The sequence below is a fragment of the Pseudoliparis swirei genome, chromosome 1 (assembly GCF_029220125.1).
Source record: "Pseudoliparis swirei isolate HS2019 ecotype Mariana Trench chromosome 1, NWPU_hadal_v1, whole genome shotgun sequence".
In the NCBI taxonomy this organism is placed as follows: domain Eukaryota; kingdom Metazoa; phylum Chordata; class Actinopteri; order Perciformes; family Liparidae; genus Pseudoliparis; species Pseudoliparis swirei.
The window spans coordinates 18,133,655-18,155,065 of record NC_079388.1 but is presented as its reverse complement, the minus strand read 5'-3'; the positions used below and the strand labels follow the sequence as shown (position 1 = coordinate 18,155,065).

Genomic DNA, 21,411 nt, shown 5'->3' with positions numbered 1-21,411 from the left:
CAGGGTCTCCTTGTAAATACCATATCTAGTACCAAATCTACTTTAAAAAATATAAGTTTGAGCCATCAGCTGCACAGTTTCAGGAGGCTAAAGCTACACATGGCCTATATTCAGAAACACATGTTATCGCATCTGAAACTTCACAGTAAAGTAATAAAACAAATAAAAAAACAGCTCTTGTTTTTGTAAAAAAAATTACAAATTGTTGAATAAATTAATTGTCATATATAGTAGTAAATCCATTAAAGTTTAATTATACTGACTTTAAAAACACATATATATTATATATATATAATTTGTTTTTAAAGTCAGTATAATTAAACTTTAATGAATATACTACTTTCTAACTAGCATTATTCCTAAATGGAGGGTAACTGACGTTAATACACTGATGACAAACACAAATTAAATAGCATAATAAAAACGTATTTCTTTGTTTAGTGTTGCTTCGACCACCTGAACTTTAAAGATCTCAGATGTCCGATTTGACCCCAAACGCGGCACGACTTCTCCGCGTGTGCTGGGTTCAGAGTGCGCGTTTCCTCGTAAATAGCTTTATTTCCGACGGCACGTGAAGGCACCACAAGTCCATCCTCCCCATCAGCGTCCCCCCGGTCAACAGCTCGTATTCCCGGGTGAACTCCTCCGACTCTTCGCAGGTCGAGCAGCCGGACATGGATGCCCTGAAGTCGGCCGGGAGAGCGATCGTCCGGAGCCCGAGTGCCGCGAAGCAGTCCTGGACCTCCGGCAGACACCGAAGTAAGAACTAATATAACTTTAATTTAGTTTAAAAAAAGGTAAAAATACGTTTTTACAGCTCAAACTGGCGGTTTGCGGCGGTTTGTTTGAATTACGGATATTTTTAATGTTTCGAGCAAAGTTTAGCGATTTGGTTAAAAAGCGAAACGTAAAAGTTTGACACGATGTTTTTAAAGTTGTTTTTATGTCTCGCTTTGTTTGATAAAAGGACTTGACGTCAAAAAAAATACTAAAAATACCGAGAGAAGTGTTTTTTTTTTGGTGGTGTTTTGTGAAGGGAAATAAAACTTAAAGACGTGTAACGCTATATGTCTCACGTTGTTGGATAAAGGGACTAAAACTAATAAAAATAGCGATATAAACTGTTTTTTTCTGGTGTTTTGTGGAGGAAAATAAAACATGTTCCTGCTATTTTTTGCCATCTGTTTGTTTGCAGATCGGTTGAATCTTATTTAAGGAATTTCTCCGGAAATCAATGTTATTTTTAAACCAGGCAATAAAAAACAGACTAAACAAACAGCAGATTTCTTTAAAAAAAACTCTAAATATGTTTTTTAAATACATTTTTAATTTGTAGTTTTCTCCCTTCTCACTAGACTCATAAATCACAGTTTTTAAGAAAAGTTAGTTTATATTGTTTCTCCCGTTTCCATCCACAGCACCGGATGGAAGTGCAGAGGTCAAAGGTTACAGTGATTATTGTGTTGTCTTGCTCAAGGGCCCTTCAGCAGGTCAGGTCCCGCTTGTGCCCCACAATGCAACATTAACATATGACTCTTATAGGGCACTCTGGGGGCCCCATTGGGGCACTCAAGGGCCGCTTTATAAGCTAAATCTCTCTTGATCCTGGCTGTAAAGTCCAGGTGGGGAGGGGAGGAGGGGGGGGGTGTATCTGGGGGGGCTTCAGCTGCCCGTAACCTAGACGACAAGCCAGGAATGCTGCGAGTCAGCCGGAGCAGGGCTCCTGGCTCCTGGCTGCTGCTGCTCTATTTGAAATTCCTCCAGAGAGCATATTGTGAAAGTGTGCGATCATTAGAACGTATTTTGGGTGGATTATACGGAAACGGCGATGTAACCGTAGGAGCTCACCTGGGGGGTGGTATTCAGCGCCTCTGGAATTTGAGACACACACGGACATTTTTTTTATTTTTTTTTTTTATTTTTTAATTTCTTTATTTTAAGACAAAAGACAATACATAGACATAACACCTAGAGGACAATAAACAATGCAGACGACAAAACAATGGACATAACATCATAAAGTCAGAGTATTTCTGAAAAAAAAGAAAGAAAAAACAAAAACAACAAAAAACAAACAAAACAAACATAATAATAATTAGAAGGAGAAGAAGAAAGAAAGACAGATGCATGTGTACATGTGTATATGTGTGTGCGTGTGCATTTATGAATTAACTAATAAATAAGAGGAGTGGTGTCATGTTTGTAAAAATATAGTGAATGATGACCAGATGTCGTGGTGTTCTATTGTATTGTCAATGATAGATGAGGTGAGTTGTTCCATTGAAATATATTCTGACATTAAATTTTTCCAGTGTGAGATATGTGTGTTATTCCTTGATTTCCAGTTCACGAGGATTGTTTTCTTGGCGATAGTTAGGGCCACGAGAAGTATTTTGCAGTTTGTTTTGCTCAGGTTTATAGATGAGATGTCTCCCAGTAAACAGAGTGATGGGGATAATGGGATGAGGCAGCCCAGGAAAACAGACAGTGACTCAGTTATTTGTTTCCAAAAGTGTTGAACTGGTGTGCAGTGCCAGGTGGCGTGAATGTAACTATCCTGAGTATTTTGCATGCAATGTGGACAGATATCTGTAGTGAAACCCATTTTAAACATTTTGTGCCCAGTGTAGTGAATTCTGTGAAGTATTTTATATTGTATTAGTTGTAAATTTGTATTTTGGTCATAAAATATATATTAGTACAGATTTTGGTCCAGAAGTCGGCATCAGGAGTGATAGCTAAGTCAAATTCACATTTTATTATTGGTATGGTTATTATTTCAGAGTGTGATATTATGCTACATATTTTTGAGATTAATTTATTTGAGGAGGTGATATTAATTAACTGTGAGGTTGGGGGAGGTAATTCCAAATGTGTGGCCTTAATGTTGAATTTTGTTTGAAGGAGTGATTTAAGTTGTAGATATTCCAGAAAGTGATTTTTCCCGATGCCGTACTTCTGAACCAAATGGGGGAATGAAACCAGGGTATTGTGATTAAAGATGTGTTTCAAATGAGTGATGCCTTTAGTGGACCATGTGTGCAGATTTAAAGGCTTATTACTGCTTAGAATGTCCAGATTATTCCATATAGGGGTGAAATTTGAGGGTGCAAAAGTGACATTAGTGATTTTGTGGAATTTCCACCAGGCTGTCAGAGTTTCTGCTATTGTTACCATTTTGAAGCAAGGATGGCGTTTGATTGATTGGCTGAGAAATGGTAGGTCTGAAATCTGGATGTCCTTACATACTGTCTGTTCTATGTCTAACCATGTGTTGTCTGAGTGAGTGGGGTGGATCCATTTAAGAATGTATTGAAGTTGGTTTGCTAGTGAGTAGTGAGAAAAATTTGGAGCTTCAAGTCCTCCTTGTTTTTTTGTTTGTTGTAAAGTGGCCAGTTTTATTCTTGGTGTTTTATTTTTCCAGTAAAATTTAGTAACGAGTGAGTCAAGAGATTTGAACCAGGAGTGGGTGGGTTGAGATGGAATCATTGTGAATAGGTAATTTATTTTAGGAAGAATTGTCATTTTAACTGTTGCTATTCTGCCCATGAGTGACAGTGGTAGTTTCATCCAGCGGAGGAGGTCGTCGGTTATTGTTTTAAGTAGTGGAGTGAAGTTGAGTGTGAACAGCTCTGACAGCCTGGAGGAAATATGTATTCCCAAATAAGTGATGACACCAGTGCAAAAGGAATAGGTGGTGTGTGGCCTGCCCCATCCCAACTGTTACTGTCTAATGGAAGGATGAATGATTTGTTCCAGTTAATTGAGTAGTTAGAGATTTTGGAGAATGTGTCTATAATTTTAATAGTTTCCTGTAACGATGAATATGGCTTTTGGAGGAAGAGCAATATATCATCGGCATAAAGACTGATTTTGTGATGGGTATTGAGTGTTTGGATTCCTTTTATGATGGTATTCTGACGAATGGCAGCAGCTAGCGGTTCAATGAAAATGATGAAAAGTGAGGGAGAGTGGGCATCCTTGCCTTGTCCCCCTGTGCAGTGTGAAGCTGTGAGAGGTGTGTCCATTGGTGATGACGGTGGCTGTAGGTGCAGTGTATAGAATTTTGACCCAGTTAATAAATGACTCCCCAAAACCAAATCTTTTTAATGCACTTAAGAGAAATGTCCAATTTACTTTATCGAATGCTTTTTCTGCGTCTAAGGAGGCGATGATGGTTTGGGTTTGTTGTAATGATGAGTAGTTGATTAAATTAAACAGTCTGCGTGTGTTAGTGTATGAGTGTCTACCTTTGATAAAGCCAGATTGATCTGGGTGAATTATAAATGGAGTGACTTTTTCTAATCTATGAGCTAGTGCCTTTGTGATGATTTTAATGTCTACATTGAGGAGGGAAATGGGATGGTAGCTTGATGGAAGAGTTGGATCTTTGTTTGGTTTGAGGAGAAGTGATATACAGGCTGTATTCATGCTTGCTGGGAATTGCAAATTTTGTTTTATTTCTGTTATCATCTTGTGAAAAAGTGGAGCTATGATGAACCAAAAGTGTTTATAGAACTCTGCAGGGTAGCCATCAGGTCCGGGTGCTTTGTTATTGGGCATGAGATGGAGGGCAGTACAAAGTTCATCCTGTGTTAATGGGGAGTCAAGTGTGTTATTTTGTTCTTTGTTAATCTGTGGTAAATCAATGCTGTTGAGAAATGAATGGATGTCTTCTGGGTGTGGGTCCTTTTCAGATGAATAAAGTTTGGCATAAAGACTTCTGAAGATTTTATTGATTTCATCGGGTGAATTTGTTGGATTCCCTGTTGAGTCTTTGATGATTGTGATTGTAGTTTTTTCCTTATTTTGTTTAATTTGACTTGCCAAATATTTACCAGATTTATTGCTATGGTGAAAATGTTCTTGTCTAAGTCTGTGTATTAGGAATTGAGTTTTATTATTTATTATTTCATTTATTTGTAATTTATATTTTCTCAATTCGTTTTGAGTTTCCAATGTTGGGTTGCTTGCATTAATGATTTCAAGTTGGTTGATTTGTTGTTCCAATTCAGCTTCTTCTTTTTTTCTTTCTTTTTTGTAGACGGAAAATGAAATGATTATTCCTCTTAAAACTGCTTTCCCTGTTTCCCATAGAAGGGTCGGTGATGACTCTGGGGAATCATTTATTTCTAGGAAGGATGCCCACTCTTTTTTAATCAGACTGTCAAACTGAGGGTCTTTGAGAAGAGACGTATTGAAACGCCATCTAGTGATTGGTTTATGTATGTTAATTCTATTCCATGTAAATGTTACGGGAGCATGGTCGCTGATAATTATAGGGTGAATCTTTGAGTCTGAAATATCTGATATAATTGAATTGCTGTTAAGGAAGAAGTCAATGCGTGAGTATGAACGGTGAACCGGAGAGAAGAATGAGTATTCTCTTGCGTTGGGGTTCTGTAATCGCCAACTATCGCCAAGACCACAATCCCTCATGAACTGTTTTATTGTTTCTGTGGATTGCCAGGTACGTTTTTTATTTGTAATATTAGATCGGTCTACTGATGGGTCGATAACTGTATTAAAATCGCCTCCCATTATGACTGGACAGTTGCAAATGTTTGAGAGAGATGAAAAAAAATTATGAAAAAAGGATGGATCATCAGAGTTTGGGCCATAAACATTACAGATTGTGACTGGACTATTGTTGACGGATATGTTAATAATGATAAACCGGCCTTCTGGGTCAGTGATGGTGGAGTTGTGGATAAAGGAAACTGTCTTGTTAATTAAAATACAGACTCCTCTTTGTTTTGTGTTGTAGTGAGCTGAAAATGAATGAGTGAATTGTGTTGATTTAAATTTGTTGTGACCTGATTCTGAGAGATGTGTTTCTTGTATTAAGCATATATCTGCTTTCAGTTTAGCCAGATGATTTAAAACTTTAATTTGTTTTGCTTTAGAACCAACTCCATGGATATTCCAGGTTAAGAATTTGAGAGAAGACATGTTAATTGAAATACTATAGACTGAGTGTTAATGTTGGTGTGTGTGTGTGTGTTGATGTGTAAATGACACAGCAGTATGAGCAGACATTGAATCAGGGAAGAACAAACATATACAAAACAAAAAAACATAGGAACGTAAAGACAACAAAGTAAGTAACATATTACACATAACAGAAATACAAGGCAATGTGTGAACCAGATCGGGGTTCATACTGTCAGGTACAGTACGACATGGGTGCAATACTAAATAATAAAATAATCGAAACAGTGAAATGCAAAGAAAAGAGAGGGGGGCATATCGAGATTACGATGGGGAGTTTTGTGTATGTATGCGGATACGTAGGGACAGGAGAGAGAGAGAGAGCGAGAGAGAGAGAAAACCGGGGTCTAGAAGAGCCAGGGGGTTACGTCCTTATCGCGGTATAATTGTCCATCTATGTATAGTCTGTCCAGTGATATTATTGCTTTCTTTCCTTCTTTCATCATGTTTTTGCGGATTGGAAATAAAACTTTGCGACGTTGCATGATTTCTTTTGGGTATTGATCGTTGAGTCCATAGTCCGTTCCTCTGAGCTGCCTGCCTTGTTGTTTGACCTGTTCTTTTTGTTTATAGTGTTCAAACTTAGCGATGATTGGCCGCGGCCGGCTGTTGTTCTGCGGTCCCAGACGGTGGACGCGGTGGAAAGTTATGTTGTTCACGGTCTCTGCGGGTAGTTTGAGCTGTATGGACATGAATTCTTTGATGGTTTTTTCTGGCTTCTGAGTTCAAAGTGCCACGTTGTGGTCGCGACCTGTCGGTCACGTTGAGGCCCCGCCCACAGCAGACGCTGCTTCGTGGTCTATTTTAATCTAAATGCACCATCATTTACGAAACACACATCGGCTCTTTTTGAAGAGGGCCTGAAGACGAGAGACTGAGACCATAAACTCGTGTTTACGATGTTTACTGAAGGGATGAATCGAGAGAAGCGGGAACGTTTTCTCATAGACGTCTATACAATCTGACTTAGAGTCGCCGCCCCCTGGTGGCCAGGAGACAGAATGCAAGTTTAATGGACTTTTTCAGGCTGGCAGGCCAAAGGGCGGCGGCTCGATGCCGGATGTGTGTCTGCACCCCGCCGTGACGAGGAAACCTGTGGGGAGCTTCATGTTGAGGCTCAGAATTAAAGTTCTACAAACACACGGCGGCCATAAGGCGAGAGTTTGTGGTCATTCGTCCTGTCGACCCTGAACGCCTCTCGAGACGTTAGCGTAACGTGTGTGTGTGTGTGTGTGTGTGTGTGTGTGTGTGTGTGTGTGTGTGTGTGTGTGTGTGTGTGTGTGTGTGTGTGTGTGTGTGTGTGTGTGTGTGTGTGTGTGTGTGTGTGTGTGTGTGTGTGTGTGTGTGTGTGTGTGTGTGTGTCTCAGCTGTTTCCCTTCAGGTGTCGCTCTCTTTTGACGTTGCTGCTCTCCTCTCTCTGAGCGTCTCAACCTCCACAGGAACCTGCTCTCGTCAAATTTTATTTTTTAAGGAGTTGTTAAAAGTAGTTTTCAGTCGAGTGATCTCTGACTTCTTCTCGTTTCCATACATTTAGTCTCAAATCTCTGGTAAAGGAGTTTAAAGTGATGCTGTTTGTTTCTTTGTGGAGAAACTCAGGCGACGCATCAACTTTTGCTTGAAGGCGGCAAAAAAAGATAATTAAAGTTTTAAAACACAACACTGCACCTCCTTTTCCCTCCAATGATTTCTAAATTTCTCATTTATTTGCCCACGAGTACAAATAATTCTGTTCTCTTTGGTTTGAGAGGAAAATAATTTAGTTTTTTTGTGTTTTTTTTGGTTCGGATGAGATAAAAAAACATGTTCCTTTTTTATCAGACGCACAGCTGGAGATGTGCAGGACGAGAGCAGAACAACGGGGTCAGTGCAACAACACGTATAATAAAGTAAACAAACATTAAAGCTCTCATAAATATGTAAACCAACCCTTTAGTGCACGTATGCAATATGAACTGTGTCTGTAACCGTCAACCTGAAACCCAAATACCTGCCGTTATCAGCTTGAAGGTCGCGTGGCGGTGACCTCTTGTTCCCAAAAACTGTATTCTATGTAATCTCGTTTGTCTGAATGGACATTTGGTCCAAGTCAACTTTAAAAACATGTTTTTGCCATTTAAAGCCGTCCTGAGAGCCCAGAGCCCGAGCCATTGGACTGGGATCGCTATGAGTAGGGATGAGAATTGATACGATTTTAACGATTCCGATGCCTTATCGATTCCTGCTTATCGATTCGATTCCTTATCGATTCTCTTATCGATTCTTATTGGGCAAGGGGTGAAAAAAAGAGCACAAATGGGTTTATTTACATTAATTTTCTTTTCTATAATGCTGCACACACCATATACAGTATGTATACATACACATTTACATTTTTTTAAATAACCAAAAACATTTATACATATTCCTCTTGAACTTAAAATAAAACTTACATAACTTAAATAAAATGTATTCTGTTTAATTTAAACATGTTCCTAGAAATTACAGTGCTCCTTCCTTTTTTTAAAAGGGTATATGAACTGAGCTGCCAAAAATGAAACTAGCAGTGGCAAATACCAAGTGTGCAACCATCAATTGTATGGATCATCAACAATTCTTGTGCAGAAAAATAAGCATGTCTGCTTTCTCCGGGAGGATACGCGATCTCTCAGAACTTATTGTGTCTCCAGCCATGGAGAACACTCTCTCAGATGGAGGATGAACACAAAGATATGAGGAGGTGTACAAGACGTGCTGTAGCCTGTGACCCAGACAGACCACCAGCCTCTGAACCCGTCTGACTCTGAACCTCATCAGCTACATTGGATGGCAATGGAGATTATTTACATAGTGAAAGCTGGTTTACACAATGAACGCCTCCACATTTGGCCCCGCCCCCTGAACAATACCAGAGACGCTTTCCGATTTATTATTTTTTTCACCTGGCCCGCTGCCGTTGAGATTGCAGTGAGACGCGGAGAAAATGTGAAGTGGTGCTCTTCGCAATAAAACATCTTTGATGGGACGTGTCGCGTCTCGGCCAATCAGCGTTCAGATGTCCACAGCGTTTGGGAAGTTAGGTTAGCTTGAATGTTAGTCCGCTCCATCTGCTGCTGTCACGCTGCACGGTGTAGCGATGCTAACAAAGTACCCGTACGTTAAAAACTATGTGATTTAGCATATTTTTAGTATCGATACTTCATTAAAAGAGCGATCAGAGCGCACGCTGCTCCGTTAAATGCTGTCTGCACGCGCAGCGCTCACAGCGCTCAGCCGTAATGCCGCACACAGGTGAGCAAACTCACCTCACTGCACTTTTTGTCGTGTGAAATGGAGCCAAACTTTAGAACGCCTCTGCCTAGTTGCCATGTTTGCTGCAGTCTGAAGAAGAAACTAAAAAAGTTTGCACATGCGCAATGCCACAGAGGACCGTTAGCAGAACCGTTCAAGAATTTGGCTGACGATCCCAAACAATCGGTTCACCGGGAACCGGTTCTAAAACAGAACCGGTTCTCGATGCCCATCCCTAGCTATGAGGACCTGGTCCTGGTTCTGGTCCTGGTCTCCCTCGAGGCTCCCGGAGCTGGAATCAGTCCTAAGAATGATCCGTGGTGTGAACGCTGGACACTGCTTTGGGTCACGAAAATGATTCTTGTGTCTTGGAAAACAAATTCCTGCACTCCTCTGTGTGTGTGTGTGTGTGTGTGTGTGTGTGTGTGTGTGTGTGTGTGTGTGTGTGTGTGTGTGTGTGTGTGTGTGTGTGTGTGTGTGTGTGTGTGTGTGTGTGTGTGTGTGTGTGTGTGTGTGTGTGTGTGTGTGTGTGTGTGTTCCCACCCCACAGGGAGCAGAGTGCTCGGAGGAGGATGCATTTCTAGGTAATGGGGATGTTGTTGTTCTTCCTCCTGTCCCTCTTATCCCCTCCTCTTCTTTCTCTGAGGAAATGTCTGGACACACAACCAGCGGGTCAGGGCCCACACACACACACACACACACACACACCTGATAAGACGCCACATGAGCAGATAATGCCTGTTCCTCTCCTCCACAGTAAACCCGGCGCTCGCCTCCGGCTCCTCTGAGCGCTCCTCTTATCACAGGAAGTCAGAGTCCCTGGACAGTTGGACACTCTGTCTTCTCGTCCCCGTGGCGTCCGACGCGGCGTTCGTCGCGCCGGCCTCTCGCCCAGATCCTCTGCCGACGAAACGTCTCGACGGCGACGCGTTTACGTTTCCTCCGATTGGGAGTTTCTCGTGAAAAAGACATCGGCTGTTTTTAACTTTCTGTTTCATTTCTCCCCGCAGAGCTCCCGGAGAACTGGACCGACACGCGGGAGGCCGTCGTCGAGGGCGTGACCTTTAACCTCCGGCGCCTCGGCATGACGCTCGTGGACCAGCCCAAGGGAGAGGAGCTGTCGGCCGCCGCCGTGAAGAGGATCGTCGCCACGGTGAGGGCCGGAGCAACGGCGTCACGATAACAGGCCAACAGGACTGTTGCATGCTGGGAGTCTTTGCACTCGATGGAACGCTGTCGAGACAAAATCGATTCTTCTTGTGACGTCGTCTCCGCCTCCTTCAGGTTCATGTACTCCCGTTCTTGTTCTCCGTGAATATTTATCAACTTCTTTTTCTTGACTTTTTTGGGTAAACGGGGGTAAATCTGGCCCGATGAACAACAAGCGATGAAACGTCGAGAACTGGACTTGAGTTTTAACCTCCTGTTACCTTCAAATGTATAACATCTTTTACCCTCGGGGCCAATTTGACCACAGCAATTAAAATCTCCAGAAAATGATTAGAATTAATATTGTTTCCCAAGTTTAAGTGTGAGGTACTTTATGTTTGTTTGTTGACGACCTAAATAGCCCTTTAAATAAATAATAAAGTTGATATTTCTTATATGTTTCACACAGTAAAAACCAGCCTGGGGTCAAATTGACCCCAAAGAACACCGATGCGTACGAGTTGTGTTCAGGACATTGAAAACATATCATCATGAGAATTTTATGTTTTCCCAGTTGTCCCCAATACATTAGGAAAAGTCATGAAATATGAAGCAAAAAAAATGATTTCAATCATTTATTTAGAGACGTTAAATATTGAATGGGGTCAAATTGACCCCAAAGGTGACAGGAGGGTTAAAGAAAAAACGAGATGCGGTGAAACCGGGTTCGTAAAGTTTCCCCCGACGTTGTCGTCACGTTTTCCGTCCAAATTCTGCGCAAATTATAAGCAAACTTGCAGGAAATTCGCAAACAAATGTTTAAAATTCTCCCGCCGGGCGCCACTGAACCATTTGAGGCGACGCGTCCCCGAGCCGAGAGCAGAGGAGTAAAAACCCCTTCAGTGAACGTCGGGAAACATTCAAGTCCGTTTCTAAAGTTGCTTTTCTCAATACCAAGACTCTTCCTCCTCAACTGAGCTAAAATATACATATACACTACCGTTCAAAAGTTTGGGGTCACTTAGAAATGTCTTTATTTTTCAAAGAAAAGCACTGTTTTTTCAATCAAGATAACATTAATCAAAAATACACACTATACATTGTTAATGTGGTAAATGACTATTCTAGGTGGAAACGTCTGGTTTCTAATGAAATATCTCCAGAGGTGTATAGAGGCCCATTTCCATCAACGATCACTCCAGTGTTCTAATGGTACATTGTGTTTGCTAATCGCCTTAGAAGACTAATATCTGATTAGAAAACCCGTGCAATTATGTTAGCACAGCTGAAAACAGTTATGCTGGTGATATAAGCTATACAACTGGCCTTCCTTTGAGCTTGACGTTTGAAGAACAAAATTAATACTTCAAATATTAATCATTATTTCTAACCTTGTCAATGTCTTGACTATATTTTCTATTCAATTTTCAATTCATTTGATAAATAAAAGTGAGTTTTCATGGAAGACACGAAATTGTCTGGATGACCCCAAACTTTTGAACGGTAGTGTAAGTTTGTGTAATTTTTGTAGTTTTTAATGCAAACTGAAAATGTGCATAAACAGGTAAATGTGGATAAACTCAACAGCTAACGTCACCAATGTAAAGTCTAATATAACGTCTCTTTTCATTTGAACTTGTTTCCCGCCGCCAGACCAAAGCCGGTGGCAAGAAGCCTCAGAAAGTCGCCCTCACGGTTTCCCCTCGGGGCGTCGTCCTGCACGACGGCGGCGGCGGCCAGCTCCTGGAGGACGTCTCCATCTACAGGTACGCGTCAGACTGGGGGGCGCGGCCCTCTAGTGGGGCGCCGAGGTATTGCAGTTTGGGCGCGAGGGGAAATGCAGATTATTTTAATTTATTGAGAACTTCACATATTACAAAGTACATGGACATAAAACTAATTCATTAATAAAGAAAGAGCTACATTTGTCCATAAATCTTATTTATTCCATTTAAATCTGCATAAATCGTTTTAGTTTTAACGAGTGTACATGTTTACGTGATGGCGTTAACGCTCTTTAGTTTTTATTCATCGCTCTTTATTTATTAATGAATGTATAGCTCTTGTAATATGTGTTCGCAATAAAAGGTCTTGAAATCCCCCAAAAAAATCTGCATTTCCCCTCTTGGCGACTCGCCACATCCTGAGATCGGCGTTCCTGCTGTTGCCCTTCAAAATAAGAGCTCAACATTGAGCATTAATTGAGAGTACGAACCTTTTTGTTCCGACATTGTCGGGACGTGAACATCTTTGAGGACCACAGAGTCGGTCCAGGCGCCGCCTCCTTTAACCTGTCGCCTCTGCAGAATCTCGTACTGCACGGTGGACAAGCTGCACGACAAAGTGTTCGCCTACATCGCCCAGACCCCCGTCAACGGGACCCTGGAGTGCCACGCCTACCTCTGCCCCAAGAGGAAAGTGGTGAGGGCAGAGGCCGTGTGTTTGGGCTTTTAATGTGCCAGGTGGTGTGGACCCCCTCGTGGTGGTGTGGACCCCCTCGTGGTGGTCTGGACCCCCCCGTGGTGGTGTGGACCCCCTCGTGGTGGTCTGGACCCCCTCGTGGTGGTGTGGACCCCCTCGTGGTGGTCTGACCCCCTCGTGGTGGTGTGGACCCCCCCGTGGTGGTGTGGACCCCCTCGTGGTGGTCTCAACCCCCCCGTGGTGGTCTGGACCCCCTCGTGGTGGTGTGGACCCCCTCGTGGTGGCGTGGACCCCCTCGTGGTGGTCTGACCCCCTCGTGGTGGTCTGGACCCCCTCGTGGTGGTCTGGACCCCCCGTGGTGGTCTGGACCCCCTCGTGGTGGCGTGGACCCCCTCGTGGTGGTCTCGACCCCCCCGTGGTGGCGTGGACCCCCTCGTGGTGGTCTCAACCCCCTCGTGGTGGTCTGGACCCCCCGTGGTGGTCTGGACCCCCTCGTGGTGGTGTGGACCCCCTCGTGGTGGTGTGGACCCCCTCGTGGTGGTCTGGACCCCCGTGGTGGTGTGGACCCCCTCGTGGTGGTCTGGACCCCCTCGTGGTGGCGTGGACCCCCTCGTGGTGGTCTGGACCCCCTCGTGGTGGTGTGGACCCCCTCGTGGTGGTCTCGACCCCCCCGTGGTGGTCTGGACCCCCTCGTGGTGGTCTGGACCCCCTCGTGGTGGTCTGGACCCCCCGTGGTGGTCTGGACCCCCTCGTGGTGGTGTGGACCCCCCTGTGGTGGTGTGGACCCCCTCGTGGTGCTCTTCTTTTGATCTTTCTGAATAACATTCAGTCTGCGTTTCCCCTGAGGACCGATGAGCTCTCTGTGCTGCGTGAGCCGCCAGTCAGACGGCTCGTTGTTGTTGGTTTGAGGTGAACGTGGCCGCCCTCCTCCCGCGTGACGCCGTGTCTCCTCCTCGCCCTCCAGGCTCAGGCGGTGGCGCTGACGGTCGCCCAGGCCTTCTCGGTGGCGTTTGAACTCTGGCAGGTGGCCAAAGAAGGTGAGCGCCCGACTCCCCGAGCGCCGCGCGCCGGAGCCGTCGCCTCCGTGCGTTCCTGAATTGTGTTCGAGGTCGCAGCTGAATGTTTCCGTGTCTCTCGTAGAGAAGGGGAAGCGGGCGAAGTCCGGCTCGGCCGGAGAGGCCAGCAGCAGCTCGGAGAGCTCCGACAGCGTGGGGAGCCTGAAGGGGACAGGTGTGTGTGTGTGTGTGTGTGTGTGTGTGTGTGTGTGTGTGTGTGTGTGTGTGTGTGTGTGTGTGTGTGTGTGTGTGTGTGTGTGTGTGTGTGTGTGTGTGTGTGTGTGTGTGTGTGTGTGTGTGTGTGTGTGTGTGTGTGTGTGTGTGTGTCCCAACTTGGCGCCATGCCGACGAGGGTTTCTCTTCCATTTCTTAAATTTCTCGGTGCAGCCGAGAGAAAGTTGATCTCTTAGAATTTGAAACTGAGCCCAACGAGATGATGATGATGATGAATATCGAACACTTTAAAAGTGCTTCACATAAAATGATCATCGTGCTGCGTTAAAACTAAACTATTTATGCAGATTTAAATAGAATGAATATGATTTATGGATATTATTATAGGGGTTTAATATAAGTTTAATATGATCTGAAAATGCCAACTTTTTAATAATTTTTCTAATAATTTTTTCTATTGTTGTTTGGAGACACTAAAGAGAAACTAAAAGTTAAGACACGGCGACGTCGAGTTAATTTAAGGAACGTCGACATGTTTGGGACCCCGCCTCCATTTCTTTCTTTTCATATTTAAAATATTTATAAAATGAAAGTGCACACACGACGGTAACGTTAACTCTCAGGCTAACGGTCTGTCCGCCCCTCGTGCAGACGTCGCCACGGACAACCTGCTGGACTTTGAGGACGCCGGCGACGCCGTGGCGTCGGCCAATGAGAACGGAGCAGAGGATCAGCTGGACAACCAGCGGCCCCCAGGGGCCAACAGCAACCCGGCCTGCGTAAGACCCGGAGGCCTCGGCGGGGTCGACTCCTGCTGGAGACTTCAAGTCTTCAAATGTCTTATTTTAGGCAGTGAAAAATACAAATGATGTTCCTCTTACCTTTACTGCTATTTATGCATCTGCCTGTTCTACATAAATCATGAAGTCTAATCTTCTTCGTCTTCTTCTTCTTCTTCTTCTTCTTCTTCCAGGAGACAGAAGATGGTTTGGATGAAGCCTTCTCCAGGTAAGATATGTCTTATTTTTATATATATTTATTATAGAATCCTCGTTGATTCTCTTTTTGCTGCTTTTGTTAAAATCTGTGAGCAGCTCTTCTCTACTGCTTTGCCTCACGGCGCCACCCACTGGTGATTTCTGTGTACTGCAGAACACAAATCCCTCCTGATTTAGTTTTTTTCATCCTGTCCTCCGTCTCCGTGTGTTTGTCTCCAGCCGCGCTCTGGAGAGCTCAGGGTCGCGTCCAGGTAACGTAGCGTCTGGCCGTCAGCTGCTCCGAGCCTTATGTAGCGTAGTAGTCTCATCACTAACCTGAACACAACAACAACAACAACAACGGGTAGCTTCCCGTGTCCTTTAATCGTGGACTCTGAAAAGAAAGCTGATTTCAAAGTAGCACCGTCTCCTCCCGCCTCGTATCGCGCCTCCTGATCCCCTCTTCACCCGTCTGTCTCTCGGTGGCCTGAACCAGTGGGAGTGCCGGAGGGGCGTTGACGAACCTCTCGGTCGGCTCTGGTCTGGACGAGAGGAGAAAGTAGAACACAGAATCCGTCCTGCTCTTGTGTGGGTTTTAAAATGCTCCTCAAGGAGCGCTCTGGCAGCCGCCGCCTCGTCACCGCAACGCCTTTCAATCCTTCTGACTCCGGCAACAGTTCGCGAGTCGGAAACGTCGTAGGACTCAGAGTGGAAGTCGTGCTGTGAGAAGTTTTTTCTATTTATTATTATTTTAGGGTCGAGTGCAAATAGCATTGCTCGCTTCTGACACCTGGATGCTAATCGCATCTTCTCCTTTTCTACTAAGTGTAATCCACCATTAATCTTGTCCATTGCCCCCCCCCCCCCCCCTGCAGACTGGCAGTGTCGCGTACTAACCCCCAGGTCTTGGACATTGGGGTGACGCCCCAGGACTGGCTCGCCGAACCCGACTGGGACGCCGCCAACGGAAACTCACCCAGCGGCGCCGGTCCTCCAGGGGACGACGACTTTGGCTTCTGACCGGAGGGAAAAACACACAACCGTGTGTGTGGGAGGGGAGGGGAGGGGAGGGGAGGAGAGGAGAGGAGAGAGGGGAGGAGAGGAGGGGAGGGGAGGAGAGGAGAGGAGAGGAGGGAGGGGAGAAGAGGGGAGGAGAGGAGGGTCTGTCTGTCTTCCTATGAATGAACACGGCATCACGTGGTGTTTAAGGGAATAAGTGCCGAGTCGTGAGATGCCGTTTGGCCTCCTCGCCTCGTTGCTGCACTTCTTCATGTGGACAAGTCCTCCATCGGGGGGGGGGGGGGGGGCAATAACATCCTTCCTCCTTTCATCGGGGGGGGAGGGGCGATAACCTCCTCCTCGGTAAAGGAGCCTCAGTCTCACTTCTTCTTCCGGTCAGCGGTCCTGGCCTCGTTTGTAAATGTGTGTGTAGGTAATAATTTATAGAGTTGTAATTATTTTTGTAAGATGTGACGTCCGCTGAGGAGTTTCAGTCCTTCGGCGCGTGGACGATGGCGCTCGTGTCTCCGTAGCGGCGAGGAGGCGCTTTGGGGTTTTCCTCGTCCGTGTCGACGGCCCTCGGACGAGTTCCAGGTCGTCGGGATCCGTATCGTGGACATTGTAATCGACCGGCTTTATAAAGAGTTAAAATTATATTCACGAATAAAACTAAATGTTTGTATTTATGTGCAGTTCAGTTTGAGGTTCAACGTTTAATTCACAGCTTTAAATATTCAGTCTTTTCATTATTACGGAGGTTACGGGTGAACTTTAGAGGCCACGCCCACATGTCGGCTTCAGATGAGGTCTCATTTGCATATTTAAAACCTAACATCTCTATTATTAATGTTATTACTACAACCTGTGATACAAAAAAACTATTCTCTTAATGCAGGTAATCAACCGGGGAAGTTTCATGGGGATCATTTTTTAAATTCTGTTTCCTAGTGGCTTCAAAATGTATGAAACTGATCTTAAAGGCTGTTTCCTCTAAATTATATTAAATTTAGTTAAACTGGCTATAAAACATTCAAATGTATCTTGAAATTAGCATTAATAGTTTTGTTAATATATTATTTGTAAAGCATTTCTTATACATAAAAAACCTTTTTAAAGTCTTGCATACACATTTACATTCAAAGGAAAGTACGATGGATTCAAATCACACAATTTTCAAAATACAATAAAACCAAAAGAAAGAAAAAAAAAGAATCTTAAGTTGAGAGAAATTAAGGTATGGTAAATTTAAAAAAAGTTAATATTGAATATTTGTATACTTCTCATTCTTCTGGAATCTGAATTACTTGACAAAAGTGTTTATTGAACATGTTCAGTGTCTCCCTTGGTATAATATAACACGGTAATCCTTAAAGGGGGTCAAGGGAAGCCAGTGAGGGACCGGCATTGAAAAGATAAGTCAGATTTAATAGAAGTCTGAGAGAATATGATCGTCAACTTCTAAATGTACAGTTTGTGGTGACATCACCTAAATAAAGGATGACGTAATGTCCTCGACTGATAAGAATCAATACGTCCATCAACATGAGTCTTTATACTTTACGACATCACACACGGGAGTGTCCACGCTCTCGTTGATATAAATGTATGACATACTAAAATGACAGACTAAGTTGCCTTTGTGGGACTTTGTTCACCATTTTTGGATAATTTAAGCTCTAAAAATCAAAATGAATGAATTTTTAAAAATGTCCGTTTCCCTTTAAAACGTGAGGGTGCAGTTCGTGGTTCCCGGCAGCAGGGGGCAGACCTGAGCCACCCGACCGAGAGAAGCCCGCAGGCGGCACAATGGAGACGACTGCTGAGGTAGAGCCAATGAGACTGATCTTACACATGCCAGGGGTCTTCACACACACACACACACACACACACACACACACACCTTACTCAACCAGCTGCATTACTTAACACTCTTTCCACAAAGGAACCTCCAGCAGTGAAAGACACACAAGTGGACGGCTACTTAAAGGGCAATTAGGGAGGTGAGTTTTTTAATTTATTTTTTAAAACCAAAAATATGATTTTTTTTTTGCGGCAAAACTCACGGTTTGATTAAACTAACCGGGTCTTCTTTTTCTCTCGTAATGTGATGTACTTGAACTACACCTGAGGATTTACAGTGTAGAGTACTTTCCTTTTCATTATCTCATATCAGAGGCAAATATGAAATGAGATGACAGAACATATACTTCATACTACATGAGTCCATACAGCAGTAGAACCCACCTCACCCTTTAACCTGCCACAATGAATACATGAGGATACAATAACAAGGGCATAGCAGTACTTGTACTTGTCATACTTTAAGCACAATATCTATGTGTATTTCTCCCTCTGTGGTATTTATACTTACAGTGGGTACGGAATGACCATGTGATATTTCAGTTATTCTTTTTTAATAAATTTGCAAACATTTCTACATATCTGTATTTTTCAGTCCAGGTGGGGCGCTGAGTGAACATTCATGAGAAATAAAATGTTTTATTTTTTATTTTAGCAAATGGCTGCAAAGAAAAAAAAGTAAATTCAAAACACGTACAAACTGCACGACAAGTGGACGAGTTATCGAGCAATATTTAATGTACATGTATTCGAAAACAAGAAAAAAGGAAACATTGCTGTGGATTAATTTACTGTTAATAAACTGGTATGTATGTAATAATCATTTGACAACAAGCATCATCCCATTTATATATTTTAATAATAAGATTTAGTCGGTGAAAGTCACAGAGCTGTGTCATGTATAAATATATATATATATATATATGATATTAATGTTATGAACCCAAAACACGAGGGCGTTACATCTTCTGACATTTGAGGGACGTCCTCAACACGTATGAAGCAGAATTATAGGTTAGCTCTTCGTGGCGGATGAAGGAAATGATAACTGTTTCCACGGAGACAAGCCACGGAGAAGTGCGAGTGAAGAAAAAAGAAAGCCTCAAATGGTCAAGCGAGTAAAAATCACTCAAACTAAAAGTGACGAGTTCATCTTCAGCCTTCAAGGCGCTCTAGAAGATTCCCGGGATCAAGACTCTCTCTCGATCAAATGCAGATTTCATGGCGAGTAACTTCGCGGCCGGCGGACGCCAAAACCCGATTCCTCTCGCCCAGTCGACCGTCTAACCAATTAAATCGTTTCTCCTGCAGTGTAATCAGGCCGGAGGAAGCGGAGCGCTGCAGGTTTTCTTCGGGTCGATCGGTTTCCCGCTGGTTTAGGAGTAAATCTCTCTCGGGGGGGCGGACAATTAAACAAGATCATTTATTGACTTTTCTCTGAACTGAACGTAGACTAAGTGTGTACGTCTGAAACGAGGCTGAAGGAAGAAGTCAAAGAAAAGTACCGATCGCAAGGGAACGAGGAGTGAAGGATGTTATGGAGTCACGTCCCTGCGGCGGTCGTCCTACGTCTCGCGCGATTTCGGAACTCCAGTCTCCCGGAGAACTCGGGGATGTTTTTTTCTTGACGTACGGCGTGTTTACGAGACCCAATTGAGTTATATTCTTACGAAATGATCTGAAAAGTCCTTTTATTAAAAACAAAAAGCGCCAGTATCTTTTGTATATGCCATCTTTTCCCTCCGGATCAGGACAGAATTTCAGTTTCTTATTTTTTAAGCAGCTCTAATCTGTCGGTCGCTTCTCGTAGAGATTCGACCTGAACGGTTTGCTTTCTCCAATATTTGTTTGTTTCTTTTTTTGCAAAATTGGCGGCACTACAGTTACGCCGAATTAACTTTTAGAGGACGTCCCCATGGGTGTGAAGACGAGTAACACGGGGTGACTTGGACATTTGGGAATTCTCAGGCGAGTTCTGGGAAGTTATTTCATGTTTTTCGGCAGATGGTTTAAGGACTTAAAAAAAAAAAAAAAAAGATTCCCGCTGAAACGTGCCGTCTTTCGGATGTTCGAGGCTAATTGCGTCTCATTGTCCAAAGTTTCTCTTTACACACACACACACATATATATATATATATATATATATATATATTACCTGTTGGGTGATGGCGAATCCGATGACGGGGTCGCCCTCCAGGATCTCCCACGTGACCGTGGCGGAGTTCACCTCAATCTCTCTGATGGTCACACACACACACACACACACATGGCCACGGGTAACACATTAATTGAGAGGGGACAGGTTATGAATCTTCAGTGGTTACACCTTGTAATACATTAATAAACAAAGTTGTTCCACTGGAGGGCTGAACACATGTCTTTCAACTCTCTCTCTCTCTCTCTCTCTCTCACTCACACATCTTCCTCCCTTCACCGCCTCCTCTCTCCTCGCTCCTCTGTTTCTCACTAAAGTGTGACTCGGGGTATTTCCTCGGCCATGACGGCGATCGATTAAAAAAAAAATGCACACAATGTTTTGTTGATGGTGAGATGAACGACGGATGAAATGACACCTCGCTGAACCTTCTTGCTTCCTTAGAGAGAGAAGCAACAACAACATCAACAACAACAACATCAACAACAACAAAAACAACAACAACAACACACCTGTGTGTGAGAGAGAAAGTGTGTGTATGTGTGTGGGTGTTTGCTTGTGTGAGACTCAAGGTCTTCTATGAACAGGGTTGTGTTTCCCATGAGCCTGACTTGACACACACACACACACACACACACACACACACAGGATTAGCATAGTGTTCATGAGATTCTCGATGAGCATGTGAACGCTAATGAATCGAGGCCCAAAAATGTCTTTCATGAGGTGACCTTTGACACCCCCCCCCTCCCCAATCTAATCAGTCCACCCTCATTGTTTTAACGGGAGTGGCCAACCCCTCCAGGTGTGCACCTTGTTTTATTTTTTAACGAAAGGGTCACGTGACTTCTCTCTGATCGGCGGTCGCTCGGGGAAAAAAAAAAAAACGACCACCGGTTCCCCTCGGCCCCGCGGGGCATCTCCACAGCTCTCCTGCACCTCCGCCGCCCCACGTAGAGGACGCCGCTCTGCCCTTTCTTCACCTCCGTCCACCCTCCGGACGACCGGCAGGAAGCGCCGTCTGTCGGCCAATCAGATCGACGCATCGGCCCACCTGTGCAATCATTGAACGTCGGGCCTCCGACTCGATGGCCGTTCATCTCAGGCATCGACATCCAGTCTTTTGAGACGTTCTTGCTGCCTCGGGGAAACCAAATACGGAATCGCCCGAGGAAGAGACGAATCCCGGCGCGATCTTATCGCCGAGATTTTCGGGGCTTCTCCCAAAAAAAAGAGGACAATCTGTCATCTCTGGGCTCGTCGTTCGGGACGCGAGGAAACTAGAGATCTGTGAACGCTGTCAGATGAACGTTGTCTCTGAATTCAAGCGGCTGCAGGTTGAAAGACAGACGAGGTCGACTAC

General features: G+C 44.1%; 1 protein-coding gene across 2 annotated transcripts; it reads left to right on the top strand.

Moving 5' to 3' along the window:
* Nucleotides 1–437: 437 nt before the first annotated feature.
* ldlrap1a (low density lipoprotein receptor adaptor protein 1a) lies at nucleotides 438–16,079 on the top strand. Of its 2 annotated transcripts, none has more exons than XM_056443620.1 (9): nucleotides 438–759; nucleotides 10,269–10,411; nucleotides 12,061–12,173; nucleotides 12,714–12,828; nucleotides 13,793–13,865; nucleotides 13,969–14,058; nucleotides 14,709–14,836; nucleotides 15,031–15,065; nucleotides 15,275–15,849. In XM_056443620.1, exons 1-9 carry the CDS (start codon nucleotides 675–677, stop codon nucleotides 15,372–15,374), a joined length of 882 nt encoding a protein of 293 aa, XP_056299595.1. In that variant the 5' UTR covers nucleotides 438–674; the 3' UTR covers nucleotides 15,375–15,849. The 2 variants fall into 2 exon arrangements, with proteins under 2 accessions (XP_056299595.1, XP_056298994.1); XM_056443019.1 differs by lacking the exon at nucleotides 15,275–15,849 and adding an exon at nucleotides 15,910–16,079 and having other exon boundaries at nucleotides 441–759.
* The last annotated feature ends 5,332 nt before the right edge of the window (nucleotides 16,080–21,411 follow it).